Source organism: Jatropha curcas, chromosome 8 (genome assembly GCF_041381405.1).
Source record: "Jatropha curcas cultivar XTBG-Jc1 chromosome 8, XTBG_Jcur_1.0, whole genome shotgun sequence".
Lineage (NCBI taxonomy): Eukaryota > Viridiplantae > Streptophyta > Magnoliopsida > Malpighiales > Euphorbiaceae > Jatropha > Jatropha curcas.
In genome coordinates this window covers 5,443,653-5,467,339 of record NC_143158.1, presented here as the reverse complement: position 1 = coordinate 5,467,339, position 23,687 = coordinate 5,443,653, and the positions used below count along the sequence as shown (strand labels likewise).

The window sequence follows — 23,687 nt, the reverse complement described above, 5'->3', positions numbered from 1 at the left end:
CGGATTTTGGACATTTTTAATTAATGATTTCCTCAATTCTTATTAGTCGGTCAATTCGATATTAAACACTTCAACTTATAAAATTTCAACTATTAAATACTTCGACTTGGTAAATCATTTAATCAATGCTTCGACTTGTAAAATTAAATTAATAAAACACTAATTGAATAGTACAGGGGTATATTTATATATTTGCCTACAACAATAGCCAAAATGAGAGCAATACAGAATAATGCACCAGATATTTCTTTTTATTACTTTCTGATTTCTATTTTATACATAAATACCGTATATGATACATAAAAGTCTAAGGTGGCTAGCAGATAAAGCTTGAGTGCTATATTTTGCAGATTCTAAGTTATATCTGTGTATTTACACACAAAGTCTAGTTTTACTTACAGGTCAACACTTTGCAAATCTTGGCCGTCTGTGAAGGCTGATCACTGAAGACTGCAAGAGAACTTCCCTTCTTTTGTTTTCCATTAAGCAGTTGAATTATGTCAGCAACAGTAAAATCATATCACACCATCTGAAATTGTTGTTCTTCACCTAATATTTTCAGGAAGCATTAAAATCTTAATGCACTCCAAGCATTCAAGGAGAAAAGATAATCCATTGCAACAATTAAATCCTGAGCATTTAGAATTACCTGAAGTCGCTGCCAAAAGACTAAATTCACGCTCCAAGCTCCATTTAGATTCATTCAGATTGTTAATGTTTACAATATACTCCTGGAAGTAACCATTAAAGGTTATTACTGATATAGTGGCTCTGGAAAGTCCAAGGATAGGAAGATGATAAGTTGATAGAAAGACATTGAGAAGAAATTTCTAATGACATGTAATTATCCATAGAAAATACTACATATCTTCTTATGCATCAATATTAAGCTTATTTCTTATTTAGTAAGGAACAAAATTCCCTCAATAGGTTTGGACTAATGTACAATTGATTGCTACAGGATAGAAATTATGAGAGCCAGAATTCACTTCACTAATCAAGAGATATGCAGAATTAAAAATTAAGGAACACTGTAAAAATAAATAAAAAATATTTTGGCCATTGGGAGTAAGATTTTCAAAAATAAATTAAATATTATATAATTGTAGAAGATATTCTCTTGAGTAAACTTATTTACCCCAAACTTTACAATTTGTTGCAATTGCATCTCTTTTTTTTTTTTTAACCTATTGAAACCCCGCTTGATAGGTTTGTTGCAATTGTGCCCTCTGGCCAAAATTGAACAAAAAAAGAATACTATTTTATTATTTACCAAAAAAAAAAAAAAGAGAACTGATTTTTTCCCTAATTTCCCTCTCTTCCCACTAAGCCTAGAAATGTCGCGGAGAACAACCATTGCCAATGTCACTTCCTCTTCCACACTCAACCTCAGCTAAACCCAAAAAATCAGAACATTGTCAAACAACACTATTTACCCTTTGAAGCTAAGTATTCAAAGAAATGTTATTGAGAAGAAAAATTATCAAACACATTTACTTTCTCCCTAAGTTCTCACCTAATCCTTTTCTCTTTCTCCTCATAATCAACTCATTAAGATGGCAAGACCTGCACTCTCTTCTAAAACAAGATCCAATCGAAATCTGTACTTCTCTTTGGGTCAAATCTTCTTTTCACCTCCACATGTCACTTTCCTCTCAAAACTCAGGCCTTTGGGTCCTCCCATGCCAACAATCCTGTAATTACGTGACTAGAAATTTCCCCTCCTCGAAGTGCTCTCATCCCCATCCAAAATGTTACCTTTCATAGTCGCTTCAAATGGAACCAGACTCCTTGTATCGTCTGTAGCTCAAATGACAAGCTGTTCAACAAACTCATCACCAACGAGAAGCAAGTCATGAAAACACCAACTACTGATTTTACAGCAGCTGCCAACTGCTTCGTCGTGGTGGAGGCATTTTGACTAGGGGAGCTTCACGGGTGGTGAAAGAGATCTAAGAGTGAGACTTTGGTGGCTTTAGCATTCAGGGAAGAGATTCGAGTTTGTGAGAGGGGAGAGAGATTGGAAAAAAGAAATTAATTTTCTTTTGTGCAAATAATAAGATATTATTATTTCTCGTTCAATTTTGAACATAGAATACAATAGCAACAAACTTACCGAATTGGGGCATAAAAGTTAAAAAGAAAAATAGAGTACAAATGCAACAAGTAGCATCGTTTTGGGTAAATAAGTTTATCAAGCCAATTTTTTAGTTGATCATGGGAAAATAATTAAACATAATAAAAATTCAGTATAAATTATAGGAAAATATAAAAGATTTCTTCTTGATAAATGGTATACTGCCACATGTAACACAGAAAACTCACCTACAAGCAACAAATTTAGTCGATGATGTGTCAGCAACCTTGTCCACCTTGCGCACTACCAGGTAACTGTATCACACAGCCCGATTAGTGATAGTATACCAGTGCATTTAAAAGCAACAAGAAATGTAGGCGTATGTAACTAAGAGCTACAGACTAAAGCACGTCTACACCTTCAAGATACATGTATGAAATTGTACTTGCCCACCTAGAAAAAAAACTAGATCCATCACTACAGAGGTAAACTAGTAGCATGCTTAGAATGCCTCTGGAAGGAGACTCCCCCAATCTTTCTGAAAATTTACTCTACTAGAAGATCTCTTATTCAGCCGAAAACCAGCTCTAACTATGCCACATATGAAACAACTAAATTATTAATTGCTCGTTTCGGATTTGAAACAGATATATTGTCCAGCAATTAATAGTTAAATTATTTATTCTGAACAAAATTAAAATTAAAAAAAAAAAAAAAAAAACTAGAAGAAGGAAGACAAGCTGGCTGCTGGCTCTCATCAGTACTTAGAATAAATTGGTTAAACTAATAACATCATGCAGAGTTTATAAAATTAGGCACGTTAAGGTTTTAATAACCACAGATATTTAAGGAACATCATATATAAAATTAATTGGTTTTCTGGTTAAAGCTGCCTTTGTTAGACGTCTGTGATAAATTTGCTGAAGTTAACTCAAAGTCAGAGATTTGAGATATTCTTATGTTTCTTTTAACCATTCCCACTTTTCAAGACAATCACCTACAGAAAAGAAACAGATGAATTTTGATGCTGATTTTTCCCTTTAGTTATTTTTTCTTTATATCACTTCTTGGTTGATGAATTTTGGCATTCTATGTTATATTCTAAACAATAGCAGCATTATGTTATATAAGTACATCACGAAATATTTTAATTATCTAAATTTAATTTGGCTCCCCCATAATTCGATGGCTAGCATCACCCTTCTAAACTCCTAATCATTTCCTTAGTAAATTGTTAGTTAGAAACATCTTCACCTCTTTACTCCAGCTGGAACAGCATTGTGAAGCACGTGATGATGAGCTGGATCCAGTACATCATTTACAGAATCAGGTAATATTGACCCAAGGAAACTACTTGATCTTCTATTTCTGTGAAGAATAAGAAATTAGACAAGAAAGGTCAGATGGTTTAAAAATTCTTCAAAAGATCAACAATCGAGCCAAAAATTTAGTGTTAATTCTTGGCAGAATACTTCTACCTAATCTATAAAATTTTGTATTTCATACCTCAGATTTACGGCAAACCCCAGTGAGAAGACATGAATAGAACCTGAAGTACTTGCTGCTACAAGAATTTCTGGAAGCTGAAGTGAAGGTCCAAACGACAAGGAAAATATTGTTGATGGGTATGTCCCTCTCCGGAAACTATAAGACTGCCCAGGAAATATAGAATCCAGTGAGAATAGTAAGATATGAGTTACGAACAGCAAGACCATAATACATCTAGAATCTGCTACATAATGAATCAAGAGAGCAAAACAACTGAAGGAAAAGAAGACCACGAATCATAAAGCTTAAGTCACAACATGGAACTGCCAAAATGCTTGGCCTGGCTATTAGATTGCTATACTCTGTAATAAAGACATAAAATAGCAACAACAATAGCATGGTTCTTTCATTCTGTCTGCAGAAATGAAAATTATTTTTGTAGTTATTTTTCAGTTCACATGTTCAGTATGCATATATGACCCAAGACCAGACAGAGTTTTAATTTCAATCTAATAGTTCTTATTCCAATATAGTTCTCTCTCAATTCATGGCCTTTTTTTATGGTATATCAAGACCACTAAACAGTTACCAGGCAATTCATCTTGGGAACCTCAAAATATTGAAGCCTCCAAGAACAGAAAGTCTATTACACTGTCTATGAACCACATGAATAAAGTGTCTATGATTGCACTCACATACCCAGGCTGCCACTGTGAACAATCAAATACAGTACCTTAGTAGCATCAAGAACTAGATGAACTCTGATTATTGTTCCCTGTTCAGATGCTGTAGCAATGTACATCCCATTGGAAGAAAGGGCAATTGCTGCCAGTGGTGCACGATGAGCATCTATCTGCAAGTATATTCAATAAATACATAAATAATAAACCAAAGGTTGCAAAAAAAAAAAAAAAAAGAAAAGAAAAGGAAACGTAAACAAATAATTTGTTCAAGTCCCAATGGTTGCAGAAGCTAGCAAAAATTAATCCCAAACAAAAGGAAACTTTAAAGGAAATATGTAACAAGAAAATCATTAGCAACAATGATCCTGTATTTGCTAGGCTGCGAGATTCCTTGTACTTCATTAGTGCATCATATCATGATTCCCTATTTTTTAATTGATGAATTCATCATACAGAATAGTTCGTCAGATTTTAACATCCTACTGAGAGCTTGAACTCTTTATAACTTTCCAGTGTTAAATAAGCGAGAGAGAGAGAGAGAGAGAGAGAGAGAGAGAAAGGGGGGGGGGGGGGGGTGGGGACCCTCCAGGAATTAGATTCATGATCAGAAAAACAGAATCAGGTGAGTTCTAACTCCATATCAGATATTATGCATATTAATCATTTTCAATTTTTTTGCCACCTCACAATGTGACTGGAGTTCCATGACATTGTACACCAGAACTGATCCTTTAGTTGTACTTGCAGGAAGAGCCAAGAAGCAACCGTCCAAACTAGGGGAGAATGCACAAAGTCCTGAGGAATAAATGGAAATTTTCAGGGAACTTAAATACTAAGAACCGTATGGTTCTGTATGTCAACGAGAAAAAAAAAAAAAAAAAAAAAAAAAAGGAAAGAAAGAATGAAGAAGTAATTCTAAAATTCTGTAGAATTAACAATTAACAGTTGCCCTTACTTTTGGGACAAAATAAATTCAGCAGTAATGGAGAAAGGGAAAATATTTATACCAAACAAAATTTAGAGATCGGAACTTTACTAAGATCTCCAGTTGAAATGAATGAAGGGTCTTCCATCTAGAGTAACAAGTTTGGATTAAGATCCTTATAAAGGGTAATTCTTGAATCCAAAGTTTGGATTTTTTTTTTTTTTTTTTTTTTTTTTTTTTTTTTTTTTTTTTTTTTTTTTTGGGGGGGGGGGGGGGGGGTGGGGATTGGGAGTGTTGAGTTTTAAGCTTCTTTAAAAATGGTGTCAAAATTTTTCAAATTTTTCTAGTTTCATTAAATCATCATGGTTTCAAAAGGGTAAATAATCTAGCCCTTGCCAAACCACGGTTCATTAAGCTGTAAAAACTACAAAAGTAGCCAAAATCCAACATCAAACAGACACTTACAAGGTTATCATTCACAAACAGATAAAACTCATTGTTCCACAGGAAAAGCGAAGAACAATATTTTAATGTCAATCAGCCACTCCGAAGATATAAATTCCAAAGTGGCAAAGTGTCATAAGAAGATGTTTCAAGTAAATTCTATTTCAAATATAAAACCAAGACATTCAAAACTCACCTTCTATGTTTGGAACTGTATCAATAGTGTCTAATATTGCAAGACTATTTAAGTCATAAATATATGTCTTTTCTTGCAAAACAACAACAAGCCTGCAACGATTAAGAGGCAGTAAATCAAAAACGATAGGAAATTATATTAAAATAGTAATACATATATAGGGCAAAAAGCCAACTTGTATCAACAATTCAATATAGTTTATCTGAACTTTATCTGTTTTAACAATCTATAAAATCAAAACCCATGTACCGACAATAGTATCAACACTGCACCATACGATAAATTTTATTTATAAATATATATAGAGGGAGAGAATGCAAAATAGGGGCAAAAATCAATAAATCAGTAGCGGCAAAAAAATCCAAGATAGATGTATTACCTTTTTCTATTTAATCGAACAGCAAGGATCGAAGTTAAGAAATTCAATTCTCGAAGAGCAGTTCCGCTTGTAGTATTGAACAAACAGAGACGCCGTGGGGATAAAGAAGGCTGATTTCAGTTCAATTCAATATATCTACCATTGATGAGTAACAATACTTCAAAGCAAAAAAGAACACACACACAAAAAACAGTACCTGTTCACCAGCTCCAATAATAGCAAGAAGACTAGAACTGTAAAGCATTTCAACAATAATAAAAGCTCCAACAGCTACAAACACCGAAGTAAACGCAATTTGAAAAATTACTGTACAGAAAAACTAAATAGAAAACCTAAATTAAATAAGGAAAGTAGAAATTGATAGCTTACGTCGTTCATAACAGAGACGGCCTGTATTAGGATCGAATATTTTGAAGCCATCCTTAGTGCTTATTGCAAAGCCACTGCATAAACACAATAATATTAAATAAACAAAGAAAAGAATAGATTTAAAAATCTGGTAATTTAGGCATACTGCTGTACCTATTATCTTGATTGAAAGAGGCGCAGAGAATGGAGGAGTTAGAGGACTGGCCAGTCATTGTTGGAATTGCTGGTGGCATAGTTGGGGAAGAAGATAAAAATTTAACTTACTTATATACTTTTAGGTCTGGCTTGAACTTGAAGAGAACACAAAACGGAATATATCGAAATAGACAGCGTTATAGGGGATGATGGTTGGCCAGATCGTGAGCTGTTAATGTATTCTGTGATTGGCTTGATCGTGATTGATTAGAAAAGTGTATAAAAAAGAAGGCCAAATTATAGAAGAAACAACAATTTTTTAAAAGTTTTTAAATTTTGGTCAGTTGTTTTAATTTTATTAATTTTTTTCTCTAATTTGCAGAAATTATTTTCCCTAAGTTAGCGACCAAAAATTAATAACTAAATAGGTGAAAGGTTGTTGCTAAAAATCAGTCCAATCCGTTTTAATTGATTTTGTGAATTTTTAAATGTTGATTTTAGACTGTCCCTGATTAGTCTAATCGGTTCAATTTTTTATTTCATATTTATTTATTTGGTAGCTAATTAATATATTTAGTGGCAAAATTTTTAATTAAGTTAATTAATTTGCGTATCTAGTAGCAAAGCCATGTCAATTTGATTTCACAAGAATTTTTAAAAATTTACCTGTTGAAAGCCACAATACATTATAACCATTCTGCAATTCCCCAAACACAGAGATAAACATGATGAAGGAAGCATATATAAATTGAAATCATAAAAGAACAAACAATATACACAGAGACACAATGTTTAAAAACTTGTAAAAGAAATGCGATGGGTAGAGCTACCCAGCTGATGACAAATCATTAAATTAAAATAAAAGAAAAAAAATATTTTTTTAATAGGAAGTGAACTATTCAAATGATATTTCTGCTGATTCAATAGAAATTGAACTTGTTCTTGCATTATGCACTTCATTTCCAACAAGTTTGTCTTTGATTGAAGCGAGCTGTCGTATGACATCAGGAATGCTCATTCTTTCACTTGGTGATGCAATAGAACAATCGACTCCAATTTGAAATATTGAAATCAAGCACTCTACTGATACATTACGAATTGCTTCACCTTTTTCTGAAACAAGAACTGGATCCACCAGCTCCACCACATTATTAGGCAAAGCAACCTTGACAAAGTTATGAAGATTAAAAGATCCGTTAAAGATTTCATCGGTAGGCCTCTTTCCTGTGAACATTTCCAATAAGAGAATTCCATAACTGTACACATCACCGTATGTGGATACCTCACTACCCATTCCATATTCTACAATTTATTCAAAAGAATTATTGGTTAAGAGAATATAAAGTTGGATAAGACAATGATAGAGTTACACTACTAATTAGAACATTATAGTTTTATGTAAAATCAAGATTACCTGGAGGAGCATACCCAACTGTTCCTCTTACTCCAGTAGAACTTGATTCACTATTGTGATAGATTGCTTCGACAGGAAGGAATCTAGCGAGCCCGAAATCACTAACATGTCCTGTCAGTTCATTGTCAAGAAGAACATTGCTCGGTTTTAAATCACGATGAACAATTGGTGTTTCGCAATTATTGTGGAGATAATCAAGAGCAGAAGCAACATCGATAGCAATATTTAGTCTTTGAAGAATGTTCAATTTCTTTGTTGCCTCATTTTCTTCATTTGTGCTTACAGTTGGATGTAACCAGTCATCTAGGCTTCCATTAACCATAAACTCATAAACCAAAGCCTTAAAATCATTTCCATGGTGATCTACACTTGAACAAGCAGTTAGTACTTTAACAAGATTCCTGTGTCTAATACTTCTTAAGGCTTCACATTCAGCAAGAAAACTCTTGAAAGCTCCGCGTCGCATAAGGTTAAACACCTTGACAGCAATTAAGGTTGCTCCACCATCAAGTGTTCCCTTATAAACAGAACCAAAATTTCCCATACCAATCAAATTATCAGAAGAGAATCCATTTGTAGATTTATGCAGAGTTCGATAAGATAATTCCAAAATTTTCTTATCTGAAAAATTTGAAACAACAGGTTCCTTTCTTATCTTTGGCTTAAACCTGAAAAGAAACAGAACTGATAATACCAATAAGGCTCCTACAATCACAGAAATAATAGCAACCACTAACTTCAATGTAGGAGTCAATCTATTTTTCTTATGCCTTAAAGGATTGCACTTAGGCAACTGAAACTTAGGTATGCCTCCACAAAGCATATTATTTCCTTCAACTGAAGTAGCACTTGCATTCTCAAAAATGCCTTTAGTAGGCACCATGCCCTCAAAATTGTTGTAGGAGAGATTCAAATATTGCAAAATTCTCCAATGTGACAGAAATTCTGGAATTTCACCTGATAAATTATTTTTAGATAAATCCAAAGCTTGAAGAGCCTTTAATGAACTCAAAGCTGCAGGTATTGACCCTTGGAAATTGTTTCCACTCAAGTCAAGTGTTTCCATGCTTATACAATTACCAAGACTACTAGGAATCTCACCAGATAATTTATTCTCGGAAACATCAAATTCACCAAGGTTTTTCAGGTTTCCAACTTCAATAGGTAAATTACCAGTAAAGTTATTTTTAGATAAATCAAGATAAATAGACAATGAAGAGAGATTTAGGACTTGTGAAGGTATGGAACCACTTAATTTGTTTTGAGAAAGATCTAATCCAAGCAAGTTTTCACATTTGCCAATATTTGATGGAATATTACCTGAAAGGTTGTTTTCAAAAGCAAGGAATTGAATTATATTCGTTAAGTTTCCGATAGAGGATGGAATTTCTCCTGAAAACATGTTATTGTTCAAAGCAAACACAACTAGATTTCGAAGTTTTCCAATACTATCAGGAATAAAACCTGAAAGTTTGTTATTCCACACCTCAAAATCCTGCAGGCTTACAAGATTGCCTACGTCAGATGGAATGTTTCCAATTATTTGATTGTTATCAAGTAAAAATATCATCAAACTAGTTGAAAGATTGCCAATGGTTTCAGGTATCGTTCCTCCAAAGTTATTTCCATTAATGCCCAATTCTTCTAGCACAGTGGCATTGAGAAGAGAGAAAAGGAAACTCAAGTCATCAGAATCCCCATTTCCCAGATAGTTTGAAGTAACAGAAAAAGCACGAAGTTTATTCAACTTTGCCAGAGAAGGAACTTGTCCAGTAAGCTTGTTTTTTAGCAAAGAAAGTAGCTGCAAATTAGTGGCATTAGAAAAAGAAGAAGGGATTTGTCCAGTGAACTCATTAGAACTAATAGCAAAAAATCTAATCTTAGGAAGTGAAGAGCCTAATTCTGAAGGAAGATTTCCATGGAGATGATTCTCTCCTATGTCAAATTCTGTTATAGAGGAAAGATTAAAGATTGATGAAGGGACGATACCTGAAAGCCTATTTGAACGTAGACTCAAGAACTGAAGATTGGTTAACTGGCCTAAATAGTAAGGTACAGTTCCTGCCAAGCCATTGACAGCTAAGGAGAGTAGCAGAAGCTGTGACAAATTTCCAAGTGAATAAGGGATAGTTCCTGATAGATTGTTTTCAAATAAGGAAAGAACTTGAAGTTTCGATAACGAACCCAATTTTTCAGGAATATCTCCCTTCAACTTATTATTACCTAACCGAATAACAATGAGATTTGAACAACTTGATATATTACTGGGCATTTTTCCACTTATCGAATTGTTATTCAGTCTGAGTTCTTCCAGTCTTCTCAAATGACTAATCTGCTCCGGGATTTGATAGCTGAAGCTGTTGTTTTGTAAATTCAGTATCTTCAAAAAGGTCAAGTTGCCAATGTAAGGTGATATAGAGCCATCGAGTGCCAAGGACTGCAGGTTTAATTCCGTGACTCGCAGGTGTGACCGACCACAGGTTATGCCTTGCCATTGACAGAAATGGATTGTATGATTCCATGAGCTTAAAACCTGAAATGGGTCTCGAGTTATTTTGGCTTTGAATTGAAGTAAGGCTTCGAGGTCAGTCTCATTGCTGGTAGAAGCAAAGGCAGTAGAGGTAAATAAAAAGAGAAGAACATAAACATAGATGCAAAGAGATGAGAAAGGATGTAATAGGTTGTTGTTCATGGAGAAATTGAAGTAAGAACTATGAAATAAAAGATTGAAGATCATATGAGAAGATAATGGATGGAATTGAGGTACATTTATTTGGTGTATTAAGAGAAATGCAATAGATACAGAGAAAACAATGGTTCAAAAGTTTGAATTTTCATCCAATTTCACACTTTATTTATTTGGCAGGTGAGTGGTGTGGTACAGACAGGACTGGATGGAATTGAGGTACATTTATTTGGTGTATTAAGAGAAATGCCATAGATACAGAGAAAACAATGGTTCAAAAGTTTGAATTTTCATCCAATTTCACACATTATTTATTTGGCAGGTGAGTGGTGTGGTACAGACAGGACTGGATGGAATTGAGGTACATTTATTTGGTGTATTAAGAGAAATGCCATAGATACAGAGAAAACAATGGTTCAAAAGTTTGAATTTTCATCCAATTTCACACATTATTTATTTGGCAGGTGAGTGGTGTGGTACAGACAGGACTGGATGGAATTGAGGTACATTTATTTGGTGTATTAAGAGAAATGCCATAGATACAGAGAAAACAATGGTTCAAAAGTTTGAATTTTCATCCAATTTCACACATTATTTATTTGGCAGGTGAGTGGTGTGGTACAGGACTGGATGGAATTGAGGTACATTTATTTGGTGTATTAAGAGAAATGCCATAGATACAGAGAAAACAATGGTTCAAAAGTTTGAATTTTCATCCAATTTCACACTTTATTTATTTGGCAGGTGAGTGGTGTGGTACAGATAGGACTTTTTTAATTTCAATTTTTGGTGTTATCTTTAGACCCTCTGTATTGGGTGGGTGGAGGATCCATAGTAGTATCAGTTTGACATGGGTTGACTGATTTAGTCGCCCGTCAATGCATATAAGAATTACTGTTTATGAGTAAGACAAGATATTGAAAAATATTAAAATTTCGAATGTTTATCCATAAATTTTTGCATAAATTTTAGTTTGTAGTTCACATGCACAAAATAAATCTAAATTACAACCTAATTTAGACTTCGATTAATTTTTTTTTTCTCCTAGATACTCGAATTAAACGTTCTTAAATAGATATAATAATAGTTATTTTTTCCTTTAAAAAAAATAGTTATTTTTTTTGTTAAAAGAGCTTTGTATATTTAAGGTTTAATAAATTTTTCAAAAACATATAAAAAGAAAAAATGAAAGAACAGCTTTTGAAAAGAAATTTCAAACCCAAAAACTATTGGAACAAAAGAAAAAAGAGTTCCCTAGTGCTTTTATCTGTGTTTCCACTAACACGACTGTGAAACTTTTTTTCAACAATCGTAAGTGCTCCACTTAAGCAGATAATGGACAATCTTTATAGCAATTAATTATTGATCATATGGAAAGACTTAAGAGAAGAATGAGTTTCCTATACTACAACTAATGAAATTGTTCAGGTAAATTATAAGATTTTTTTTTATTTTTTTGAAAATGATTATTTGATGAAATTTTATTTGAAAATGATTATTTGATAATTTGACTTCAATAAAGTACAAAAAATATAAATGACTTTAACAAAATTTCTCCAAAAACTGTCAACAACACTTGCATCAATTTTAGCTTCAACAGCTATAGCTGTAACTTTAACACTCCTCCTTGATGCAAGAGTTGAGACAAACACCAAGTCTATTCCTAAGAAATTCAAATCTTGGTTTTTGCAATGCCTTGGTGAAAATATCTACTGTTTGGTCTTCAGAACTGCAATGAACAACCTAAATTTTATTTTCCTTTTCAGCTTCACGTATTGCATGGTACTTGATTTTTTATACTTGGTTTTTCTATGTAAGATTGGATTCTTAACTATAGTAACAGCTGATTTGTTGTCACAAAGTATTTTAGTTGGATTCTCTTGATGAAAATTCATAATCATCTTCAACTCCTCCTCCATCGCAGCTTTCCACTCAGGCAATTTTAAGGCTTCATCCACTTGAGTTGGTTCAAGTGAGACAACATTACATCTGCTGTAAATTTCATCTAGGGATCTAGTCCCTCTAATTGCATAATCATCTTCATTTGATTCTTTTTCATTATCAACAGGAAGTTCTTGCTCTTGCTGGAAATGATCTTGTTCAAGAATTGATTTAGAATTTTCTGGTTCCATTTTATTCCAATCACATTCACCTTTCTCATCGAATTTGACACTCTTGCCGACATACACTGTTTAGTAACAGGATCCAAAATTCTGTAGGCTTTGGATTCATTGTTATTTTTAACTACAGATGGCAAATCAGCAACTAACTTCTTGGATTACAGCAATTTTAATGAATTGAGATTAGTATGACCAAGTCTCTTATGCCACAAATCAGAGTCTTCTTTATAACTCAAACAAGATTCTTCTTCGAAGTTTCTTAAATGTAGAGGAAAGCTTCTCCGTTTCATTTTGACAGCAAATAACTTTGAGCCAGAAGGATCACTTATTTCACAAGTTTTATCTTTAAATAGCAAAATGTAATTCTTATCCAGCAATTGACCAACCGAAAATAAGCTTTGATTTAGTTCCGGTACGTAAAGAACATCGGAAACACGCTTTGTACCTAAGGAGTTTGTACAATCACATCTCCTTTGCCTTTAACATCAACAAGCCTACCATCTCCAAGTCTAACTTTTGAAGAATAGTTTGTATCCAAGCTATCGAAATTCACCAAATTTGGTGTCATATGGTTAGTGCAGCCACTATCAACAAGCCATGCTTCTTTAGCTTCAATTGAGACACCACATTTTTCAATTTCATTTGCAGCAAATAGTTGTTCTTCATACTTTTCAGAATTTTCGGTGACTTGTGCATGATAGGCTTGTGTTTATTGATTCTGGTTTGTAGAACAAACTTTCTCGGTGTGACCAAATTGCTTACAAACCTTACATTGAGCTCCAGGTTTGAATTAGCAGTAGTTCTCAGTGTGGTTTGGTTTTTCGCAATGTGGACAAGGTGGAAATCTGTCCTTCCTCCAATTTTTCTGAAATTCTTCTTCATTTTTGGTTGTTGAGTCACTACAAGAGCCTTCTCTCCAAAGATTTCTTCTTCCCTATAGGCTTTTCTTTGTTCTACAGCTTGTAGAGCATTTGAAAGCACATTCAATGATATTTGTGACATGTTCCAAGTATCTTCAAGAGAAGAAATCTTGGCTTCAAATTTTTCAGGGAGAGTCACCATAACTTTCTCCACAATTCTCTTCTCTTCTAACTCTTCTCCCAACAATCGAATTTGGTTTACAATTTTCACAACTCTATCAATATAATCTTTTACCTTTTCATTGTCCTTCGTTTTCAACATTTCAAATTCTTTTCTTAAATTAAATACCTGCATCTGTCTAGTTTTTTCAGATCCATGATATTCAATTTTTAACTTCTCCTAAGCTTCATGTGCTGTCTCACATGTCATAATCTTGGTGAAGATAGGATCCGCAACAGCTGCATGGATATAGGACAGAGCTTTTGGAGCATTGGCAACCTCTTCTTCATGTTGTCTAATCTGCTGAAGGGTTAGATTTTGATTAAGAGGTGGAGGTACTCTGTTTTCCTCCACATACTGCCATAATGCAAGCCCTTTAAAATAAGCTCTCATCTTCTTAGCCCAAACATGATAGTTTTCCCCATTAAAATGAGGTGGTGAAAGAGACATGTTGCTGGAAGCCATTTGAGGAAAAGCAAATAAACAAAAAACTTCACAAATTCTGGTTTATTTGGTGGCTTTCACTATGATTTTCACTCAAATACACACACACAGCCCTTTGAGATCAAGGTTACTCTGACACCACTTGTTGGTTTAGAAGAGCAGAAAAATTAAGAAAGAGAAGGAAAAATCTGCAAAGAAGGAAAAATCTACAGATTTTGTAAGTGTGGAGAAACAAGTATTCACCTCTCATTTTTTTCATTACAGCATAATGTAAATATTTATACTAAACTTATTCTAAAGTTTGTTCACCAACCTTCCATAAGTCAAGGAAGTTTGTTTACCAAACTTAAATCAAGGAAGGTTGTTCACCAAACCTACCTAAAAGTAAGGTAATTCAATTACTTCTTGACTTCAATAAAGTACAAAAAATCTAAATGACTTTAACAAAATTTCTCCAAAAATTGTCAACATCACTTGCATCAATTTTAGCTTCAAGAGCTATAGCTATAACTTTAACAACAACTATAATTGACAGTAAAAGAGCCACATGAAAATTATAAATGTAATAGTTATTGGATTTTCATTCAATAATCCTCCTTGAATATTAGGCCCATAATCCTAAAACTCTTTCCTTAATTTCATTTTTACTAGTTATCATGATCTTTTCATTCCTTCTCTCTTTCTTCTAATAATATAATGCAATATGAAGCCATTTTCGTAACCCAAATACATATATATATGAAGCATAACTAGAACAAGCTTTTACCCTTCCAACTGCCAAGACAATTCAATCTAGACATAATTGACAAATGGCCTTTTCTATATCCTACTTTCCTATTTCTTTTACATCTGCTACCCTTTTCAGGCTCCTTGTTGAGAATGATATAAAGCGAGAACAAATTCTCATTTTACTATCGTTAATGGCTACTGCATGTGGATTATTTTCATTGCTACTCCTGATTTTGGCTATCTCTGCAAAAACCATTGAAGCCTCCACTTTCCGACCTAAACGATCAGTCACTAAATTGATTCACCACGATTCCATTCTCTCACCATATTACAACCCAAATGACACTATTGCAGACCGAACAGAACGAACTATGAAAGCCTCAGCTACCTGGATGGCCTACTTGTATGCGCAGATTGCAAGAAATAATTGCAGAAATGATCTTCAGCTAAATCTCGTTCCTAGTGTCTTTGAACCCTTGTTCATGGTGAGTTTCTCCATCGGACAACCACCTGTTCCACAATTACCAATAATGGACACAGGCAGTAGTCTCTTATGGGTACAATGAGCACCCTGCAAACGTTGTTTACAACAGCCTGGTTCATTACTAGACCCCTCCAAATCTTCTACTTATGCTACCTTGTCATGTAGGGACACTGTGTGCCGCGATGCCCCAGGCAGCAAATGCAACTGGTTGAATCAGTGCATGTACAACCAAACTTACGTGGGAAGTCTGCCGTCCGTCGGAGTTCTTGCCACTGAACAAATCATCATTCACAATTCAGATGGAAGCACAAATGCTGTGCCTTATGTGGTATTCGGATGCAGCCATGAGAATGGCAATTATAGAGACCGGCGTTTCACTGGCATATTTGGTCTAGGCAATGGAATCACATCTTTTGTAACTCAAATGGGTTCTAAGTTTTCTTATTGCATAGGCAACATTGCTGATTCTCACTATAAATATAACCAGTTGGTCATCGGCGATGGTGCAAATATTGAAGGTTCTTCAACACCTTTAGAAGTAGTTGCTGGCCATTACTGTGTTACTCTGGAAGGCATTAGTGTTGGGGAAAAAAGGCTCAACATAGATTCTACTGCAATTAGAAGTAAAAGGAAAGGACAAGCTGTAATAATTGATTCTGGAACTGCACTAACCTGGTTGGCCAAAAATTTATATAGAGCGCTTGGTGATGAAGTTCAGTCTCTCTTGGATAGAGTCCTTATACCATTTTGGCGAGAGTCATTTCTCTGTTACAAGGGAAGAGTGGACCAGGACCTTACTGGGTTTACTTTAGTGACATTTCACTTCGCAGGAGGAGCAGATTTAGAGTTGGACAGTGAAAGCATGTTCTATCAAGCCACACCATATGTACTTTGCATGGCCATGAGACAAGCCAGCACCAACAGCAATAATTTTACAGATTTTTCTGTAGTTGGGTTAATGGCTCAGCAATACCATAATATGGGTTATGATCTTGATAAACATGAGTTATTCTTCCAGAGGATTGATTGTGAACTCCTAGTTGACTGAATCTTTCATCACAGGCTTCACAAATCATACATAGAACATAAATGCATACATTGGTTTGCAAGTCCTTTGTTCTATTATTTGTGACGTTCGCAAATCATTGCTTGGTAATAGCTCTTGCTCTAGCTTCTAGTAGTCATGGTATTACAACAACAACCATCAGTGGCACAAAACTGAAAAATTATGCATTGCAGAGTTTTCCTTGATCAATACCTCCTTTTTTTTTTTTAAACTTCTACTTGTACTTATCAAAAGTTGGCAAGGAAATTGTGTCATTTAAAAAGTAACTACTCCTAAGGGGTGGTATACTCATTTCAATACAATGACTTATCTATTTCTTGTCTTCACAAACTTGGCTCGTGAAGCTTTCTTCTCCAGTTTCTCCCTCTTTTTGCGAGTCTTTTCGTCCTCCATATCTCCCTAGTTAACAGAGGATAATAGATCTTACGAAAATGCCTTTAATACCTTTGAAAATGATTAGAACTGGAGAAGAAAATGTACCTCAGAGCTTTGTGATAAAAATCCTCTAATGAATCCAAAAGATTTGTATGCTCCAAATGCTGGTATCTGAAAAGCATTAAGGAAGTGTAACTCCACCACGTATCAAATATCATGCTAACTGATCTCATACATGCTATTTGTTAGGAGGCAATCCAAATATAAGAACAAATGTCTCAATAAGTACAAGCAAGGAAAACCGATCTATGTAAATGCTTTATCAACCTACCAATTAAGTAGTTATTGCTGATAAACATCAGATTCAAGCAAATATTTTACAGTTCAATAACTCCACCTTGGTTTTTTCATAGAATATAATTCTTCACTCCCAAAATTATAATCTAGTTTGACTTTAATACGGAGATTAGGAAAATTCTTTTGAATGAATTATGTTTTGTTAGTTTACTAACTTTATCCTTTAGTGTATAGATGTACAGAAATCAAGGTAAACTATTTGAAGGGTATTATTCACAAAAATAACCTTTAGACTTATTGATTTACTAAACTAAATATCTAGACAATTAATTTGGGACACCCCAAATAAGTGACATGGGCCGTTATTTTGGAATAGAGGGAAAGGTTTATCAGATATTTTTCTCCTAAGTGTAGGGATATACAGTATGACTAATTCTCTGAATAGAAATATAGCATGACCCTTGGACATTGCCAATCTAAAATATTTCTATAAATACATATATAAACTTATCCAGAAAAAGTCATTAACTTGCACTTGCATTTGTGTCAGTACACATGCATATGCATTTTCTATCACTCCCTCAGTATGGAAGCAAAGATTCAAAACTTCATTAAAAGGAGTCGATTGCTTCCTTTACTAATATGTTAAAGCTTGCTAATCTGAATATCAAGAAGTAGAAGATATTTTCAGGTTCATTTAGTATATCTTAGGAGCATATAGAAACAAACAAGAACTACTGTTTTTCCAATTCGAATAAAGGAGAGTTGAATTCCCTAGCAGAAGTATACATACTCTGGGCACCATAACTCTTTCGAAAACAAATTGGTATACGATTTCGTCCTTTACTAGCCTCTAAGGTGTAATTTCCAAAGCAAGCTATGAGTGTTGCCCTGTACATCTAGATGCAATTTTACAAAAGGATTAATCTATGGGATCTTACCAGCAGGTATGTGTACCAAAATTTTCCAGAGATATGGATGTGATTTGCACGAAGCTTGTAATGTAGATAACATCATGCAGATAGCTGCAAAAAATTACCAACAGGGACACAACAGTATTATTTATTTATACCACATGCCAAAAACTAGAAATCTACACCAAAAAAAAAAAAATCATTAGATAAGGATCAACTCTCATTATTTTATTCTGGAATATAGTCCAAAGTGAAGAAATTCCCCTTTCGTATAATAATTAGGTAAGAATAGTCCCAAGTCTTTATATATTGTTCACTTGCTACCAGTGGTGGTCCATACAACAAACATTTGTTACTACACACAATAAGAAATACAAGATAAATTTAATCACATGGGTGGTATAAAGGAATAGAAGAACATTTCCATCATCTTAATTGATTATCCACATACTTATCTTAGATGAGGATAGCATATCCTCCTTTGTTATCAACCTCTTGTTTATATTCTTTATAAATCCTCGTTCATGTGCAATTCTTGATCTAATTATCAAATTTGATTACCATATCAACTCAGTGCCATTTTGCAACATAGCCAACAGGCAAATGCGGAACTCTAGCAGATTATAAACATCCTAAGAAAATAATATGTTAAAAAATAAACAAATATTTTTTAAATAAACAAAGAAAAGAATAGATTTAAAAAAATCTGGAAATTTAGGCATACTGCTGTACCCATTATCTTGATTGAAAGAGGCGCAGAGAATGGAGGAGTTAGAGGACTGGCTAGTCATTGTTGGAATTGTTGGTGGGATCGTTGGGGAAGAAGATAAAATTTAACTTATATACCTTTAGGTCCGGCTTGAACTAGAAGAGAACAGAAAACGGAATGTATCGAAATAGACAGCGTTATGGGAGATGATGGTTAGCCAGATCGTGAGCCGTTAATGTATTCTGTGATTGGCTAGATCGTGACTGATTAGGAAACTGTATAAAAAAGAAGGCCGAGTTATAGAATAAACAACAATCTTTTAAAAGTTTTTAAATTTTGGTCAATTGTTTTAATTTTATTAATTTTTCTCTAATTTTCAGAATTTATTTTCCCTAAATTAGCGACAGAAAATTAATAGCTAAATAGGTGAAAGGTGGTTGCTAAAAATAGTCAAATCCGTCGCTAAAATATTTTTTGTGAATTTTTAAATATTAATTTTAGGCTGTCACTGATTAGTCTAATCGGTTCAATTTTTTATTTCATATTTATTTATTTGGTAGCTAATCAATATATTCAGTGGCAAAATTTTTAATTAAGTTAATTAATTTGCGTATTTAGTAGCAAAGCCATGTCAATTTGATTTCACAAGAATTTCTAAAAATTTACCTGTTGAAAGCCACAATACATTATAACCATTCTGCAATTCCCCAAACACAGAGATAAACATGATGAAGGAAGCATAAATAAATTGAAATCATAAAAGAACAAACAATATACACAGAGACACAATGTTTAAAAACTTGTAAAAGAAATGCGATGGGTAGAGCTACCCAGCTGATGACAAATCATTAAATTAAAATAAAAGAAAAAAAATATTTTTTTAATAGGAAGTGAACTATTCAAATGATATTTCTGCTGATTCAATAGAAATTGAACTTGTTCTTGCATTATGCACTTCATTTCCAACAAGTTTGTCTTTGATTGAAGCGAGCTGTCGTATGACATCAGGAATGCTCATTCTTTCGCTTGGTGATGCAACAGAACAATCGACTCTAATTTGAAATATTGAAATCAAGCACTCTACTGATACATTACTAATTGCTTCAACTTTTTCTGAAACAAGAACCGGATCCACCACCTCCACCACATTATTACGCAAAGCAACCTTGACAAAGTTATGAAGATTAAAAGATCCGTTAAAGATTTCATCGGTAGGCCTCTTTCCTGTGAACATTTCCAATAAGAGAATTCCATAACTGTACACATCACCGTATGTGGATACCTCATTACCCATTCCACATTCTAAAATTTATTCAAAAGAATTATTGGTTAAGAGAATATAAAGTTGCATAAGACGATGATAGAGTTACACTATTAATTAGAACATTATAGTTTTATGTAAAATCAAGATTACCTGGAGGAGCATACCCAACTGTTCCTCTTACTCCAGTAGAACTTGATTCACTATTGTGATAGATTGCTTCGAGAGGAAGGAATCTAGCGAGCCTGAAATCACTAACATGTCCTGTCAGTTCATTGTCAAGAAGAACATTGCTCGGTTTTAAATCACGATGAACAATTGGTGTTTCCCAATTATTGTGGAGATAATCAAGAGCAGAAGCAACATCAATAGTAATATTTAGTCTATGAAGAATGTTCAATTTCTTTGTTGCCTCACTTTCTTCATTTGTGCTTACAGTTGGATGCAACCAGTCATCTAAGCTTGCATTAACCATAAACTCATAAACCAAAGCCTTAAAATCATTTCCATGGTGATCTACACTTGAACAAGCAGTTAGTACTTTAACAAGATTCCTGTGTCTAATACTTCTTAAGGCTTCACATTCAGCAAGAAAACTCTTGAAAGCTCCGCGTCGCATAAGGTTAAACACCTTGACAGCAATTAAGGTTGCTCCACCATCAAGTGTTCCCTTATAAACAGAACCAAAATTTCCCATACCAATCAAATTATCAGAAGAGAATCCATTTGTAGATTTATGCAGAGTTCGATAAGATAATTCCAAAATTTTCTTATCTGAAAAATTTGAAACAACAGGTTCCTTTCTTATCTTTCGCTTCAACCTGAAAAGAAACAGAACTGATAATACCAATAAGGCTCCTACAATCACAGAAATAATAGCAACCACTAACTTCAATGTAGGAGTCAATCTATTTTTCTTATGCCTTAAAGGATGGCACTTAGGCAAATGAAACTTAGGTATGCCTCCACAAAGCATATTATTTCCTTCAACTGAAGTAGCACTTGCATTCTCAAAAATGCCTTTAGTAGGCACCATGCCCTCAAAATTGTTGTAGGAGAGATTCAAATATTGCAAAATTCTCCAATGTGACAGAAATTCCGGAATTTCACCTGATAAATTATTTTTAGATAAATCCAAAGCTTGAAGAGCCTTTAATGAACTCAAAGCTGCAGGTATCGACCCTTGGAAATTGTTTCCACTCAAGTCAAGTGTTTCCATGCTTATACAACTACCAAGACTACTAGGAATCTCACCAGATAATTTATTCTCGGAAACATCAAATTCACCAAGGTTTTTCAGGTTTCCAACTTCAATAGGTAAATTACCAGTAAAGTTATTTTGAGATAAATTAAGATAAATAGACAATGAAGAGAGATTTAGGACTTGTGAAGGTATGGAACCACTAAATTTGTTTTGAGAAAGATCTAATGCAAGCAAGTTTTCACATTTGCCAATATTTGATGGAATACTACCTGAAAGGTTGTTTTCAGAAGCGAGGAAATGAATTATGTTCGTTAAGTTTCCGATAGAGGATGGAATTTCTCCTGAAAACATGTTATTGTGCAAAGCAAACACAACTAGATTTCGAAGTTTTCCAATACTATCAGGAATAAAACCTGAAAGTTTGTTATTCCACACCTCAAAATCCTGCAGGCTTACAAGATTGCCTACGTCAGATGGAACGTTTCCAATTATTTGATTGTTATTAAGTGCAAATATCACCAAACTAGTTGAAAGATTGCCAATGGTTTCAGGTATCGTTCCTCCAAAGTTTTTTGCATTAATGCCCAATATTTCTAGCACAGTGGCATTGAGAAGAGAGTAAAGGAAACTCAAGTCATCAGAATCCCCATTTCCCAGATAGTTTAAAGAAACAGAAAAACCACGAAGTTTATTCAACTTTGCCAGAGAAGGAACTTGTCCAGTAAGCTTGTTTTTTGCCAAAGCAAGTCTCTGCAAATTAGTGGCATTAGAAAAAGAAGAAGGGATTTGTCCAGTGAACTCATTAGCACCAATAGAAAAAAATCAAATCTTAGGAAGTGAAGAGCCTAATTCTGAAGGAAGATTTCCATGGAGATGATTCACTCCTATGTCAAATTCTGTTATGGAGGAAATATTAAAGATTGATGAAGGGAAGATACCTGAAAGCCTATTTGTGTGAAGACTCAAGAACTGAAGATTGGTTAACTGGCCTAAATAGTAAGGTACAGTTCCTGCCAAGCCATTGACAGCTAAGGAGAGTAGCAGAAGCTGTGACAAATTTCCAAGTGAATGAGGGATAGTTCCTGATAGATTGTTTTCAAATAAGGAAAGAACTTGAAGTTTCGATAACGAACCCAATTTTTCAGGAATATCTCCCTTCAACTTATTATTACCTAACCGAATAACAATGAGATCTGAACAACTTGATATATTACTGGGCATTTTTCCACTTATCGAATTGTTATTCAGTCTGAGTTCTTCCAGTCTTCTCAAATGACTAATCTGCTCCGGGATTTGATAGCTGAAGCTGTTGTTTTGTAAATTCAGTATCTTCAAAAAGGTCAAGTTGCCAATGTAAGGTGATATAGAGCCATCGAGTGCCAAGGACTGCAGGTTTAATTCCGTGACTTGCCGGTGTGACCGACCACAGGTTATGCCTTGCCATTGACAGAAATGGATTGTATGATTCCATGAGCTTAAAACCTGAAATGGGTCTCGAGTTATTTTGGCTTTGAATTGAAGTAAGGCTTTGAGGTCAGTCTCATTGCTGGTAGAAGCAAAGGTAGTAGAGGTAAAGAAAAAGAGAAGAACATAGATGCAAAGAGATGAGAAAGGATGTAATAGGTTGTTGTTCATGGAGAAATTGAAGTAAGAACTATGAAATAAAAGATGAAGATCAAATGAGAAGATAATGGATGGAATTGAGGAATATTTATTTGGTGTATGAAGAGAAATGCGATAGGTACAGAGAAAACAATAGTTCAAAAGTTTGAATTTTCATCCAATTTCACACTTAATTTATTTGCCAGAGGTGAGCGGCTTGGTACAGACAGGATTTTTTAATTTTCAACTTTTGGTGCTGTCTTTAGACCCTCCTTATGGGTGGGTGGAGGATGCATAGTAGTATCAGTTTGACACGGGGTTGACTGATTTAGTAGCCCGTGAATGCATATAAGAATCACTGTTTATGAGAAAGACAAGATATTGAAAAATATTAAAATTTCAAATGTTTATCCATAAATTTTTGCATAAATTTGAGTTTGTAGTTCACGTGCACAGAATAAATCTAAATTACAACCTAATTTAGACTTCGATTAATTATTTTCTTTTCTCCTAAATACTCGAATTAAACATTCTTAAATAGATATAATAATAGTTATTTTTCCCTTTAAAAAAATAGTTATTTTTTTTTTTAAAAGAGCTTTGTAT

At 34.0% G+C, this 23,687-nt stretch overlaps 5 protein-coding genes across 9 annotated transcripts; 1 reads left to right on the top strand and 4 right to left on the bottom strand.

Annotated features, from left to right (window-relative positions):
* Positions 1-230: 230 nt before the first annotated feature.
* Positions 231-6,963, bottom strand: LOC105633571 (autophagy-related protein 18b). Of its 2 annotated transcripts, none has more exons than XR_016322255.1 (12): positions 6,715-6,963; positions 6,562-6,635; positions 6,389-6,462; positions 6,193-6,302; positions 5,814-5,905; positions 4,931-5,043; positions 4,299-4,418; positions 3,584-3,729; positions 3,332-3,445; positions 2,326-2,391; positions 650-731; positions 231-549 (listed from the first exon to the last, which is right to left on the bottom strand). XR_016322255.1 is itself a non-coding variant. In XM_089725331.1 (12 exons), exons 1-12 carry the CDS (start codon positions 6,792-6,794, stop codon positions 521-523), a joined length of 1,140 nt encoding a protein of 379 aa, XP_089581457.1. In that variant the 5' UTR covers positions 6,795-6,962; the 3' UTR covers positions 231-520. The 2 variants fall into 2 exon arrangements, 1 of the variants encoding a protein (XP_089581457.1); XM_089725331.1 differs by having other exon boundaries at positions 650-771; positions 6,715-6,962.
* A 459-nt stretch (positions 6,964-7,422) lies between these two features.
* LOC105633572 (LRR receptor-like serine/threonine-protein kinase EFR) lies at positions 7,423-11,416 on the bottom strand. The gene is made up of 2 exons (XM_089725151.1): positions 8,111-11,416; positions 7,423-7,998 (listed from the first exon to the last, which is right to left on the bottom strand). Exons 1-2 carry the CDS (start codon positions 10,845-10,847, stop codon positions 7,592-7,594), a joined length of 3,144 nt encoding a protein of 1,047 aa, XP_089581277.1. The 5' UTR covers positions 10,848-11,416; the 3' UTR covers positions 7,423-7,591.
* A 1,945-nt stretch (positions 11,417-13,361) lies between these two features.
* LOC149494052 (uncharacterized) lies at positions 13,362-14,461 on the bottom strand. The gene is made up of 3 exons (XM_089724943.1): positions 14,200-14,461; positions 13,688-13,950; positions 13,362-13,583 (listed from the first exon to the last, which is right to left on the bottom strand). Exons 1-3 carry the CDS (start codon positions 14,459-14,461, stop codon positions 13,362-13,364), a joined length of 747 nt encoding a protein of 248 aa, XP_089581069.1.
* A 592-nt stretch (positions 14,462-15,053) lies between these two features.
* LOC105633573 (aspartyl protease UND-like) lies at positions 15,054-16,903 on the top strand. The gene has a single exon (XM_089725116.1). The coding sequence runs from the start codon at positions 15,874-15,876 to the stop codon at positions 16,699-16,701; it is 828 nt and encodes a 275-aa protein (XP_089581242.1). The 5' UTR covers positions 15,054-15,873; the 3' UTR covers positions 16,702-16,903.
* Positions 16,904-19,740: 2,837 nt separating this feature from the next.
* On the bottom strand, positions 19,741-23,459 carry LOC119369830 (putative LRR receptor-like serine/threonine-protein kinase At3g47570). Of its 4 annotated transcripts, XM_089724820.1 has the most exons (4): positions 22,613-23,459; positions 22,418-22,526; positions 20,429-22,229; positions 19,741-20,316 (listed from the first exon to the last, which is right to left on the bottom strand). In XM_089724820.1, the coding sequence occupies exons 3-4, from the start codon at positions 21,828-21,830 to the stop codon at positions 19,910-19,912; spliced, it is 1,809 nt and encodes a 602-aa protein (XP_089580946.1). In that variant the 5' UTR covers positions 21,831-22,229; positions 22,418-22,526; positions 22,613-23,459; the 3' UTR covers positions 19,741-19,909. The 4 variants fall into 4 exon arrangements, with proteins under 4 accessions (XP_089580946.1, XP_089580944.1, XP_089580945.1 ...); XM_089724818.1 differs by having other exon boundaries at positions 22,418-23,459; XM_089724819.1 differs by having other exon boundaries at positions 20,429-22,526.
* Between the last annotated feature and the right edge of the window lie 228 nt (positions 23,460-23,687).

Bases quoted from the DNA above. Each gene is read 5' to 3' on its own strand.
- LOC119369830 (XM_089724818.1), bottom strand. From the start codon at position 21,830: ATGTTTTCAGGAGAAATTCCATCCTCTATCGGAAACTTAACGAACATA. The intron at 20,317-20,428 runs GTAATCTTGATT...AATAAATTTTAG, and splicing joins AGTTGGGTATGCTCCTCCAG to AATGTGGAATGGGTAATGAG.
- LOC105633573 (XM_089725116.1), top strand. From the start codon at position 15,874: ATGTACAACCAAACTTACGTGGGAAGTCTGCCGTCCGTCGGAGTTCTT.
- LOC105633571 (XM_089725331.1), bottom strand. From the start codon at position 6,794: ATGCCACCAGCAATTCCAACAATGACTGGCCAGTCCTCTAACTCCTCC. The intron at 6,463-6,561 runs GTAAGCTATCAA...CGGTGTTTGTAG, and splicing joins CCGTCTCTGTTATGAACGAC to CTGTTGGAGCTTTTATTATT. The intron at 2,392-3,331 runs GTGAAGATGTTT...TGTGTGATACAG, and splicing joins GTTCCAGCTGGAGTAAAGAG to TTACCTGGTAGTGCGCAAGG.
- LOC149494052 (XM_089724943.1), bottom strand. From the start codon at position 14,461: ATGGCTTCCAGCAACATGTCTCTTTCACCACCTCATTTTAATGGGGAA. The intron at 13,951-14,199 runs GTGAGACAGCAC...AAAAATTTGAAG, and splicing joins CTTCACCAAGATTATGACAT to CCAAGATTTCTTCTCTTGAA. The intron at 13,584-13,687 runs GTAAGGTTTGTA...AATTCTGAAAAG, and splicing joins ATTCAAACCTGGAGCTCAAT to TATGAAGAACAACTATTTGC.
- LOC105633572 (XM_089725151.1), bottom strand. From the start codon at position 10,847: ATGATCTTCAATCTTTTATTTCATAGTTCTTACTTCAATTTCTCCATG. The intron at 7,999-8,110 runs GTAATCTTGATT...AATAAATTGTAG, and splicing joins AGTTGGGTATGCTCCTCCAG to AATATGGAATGGGTAGTGAG.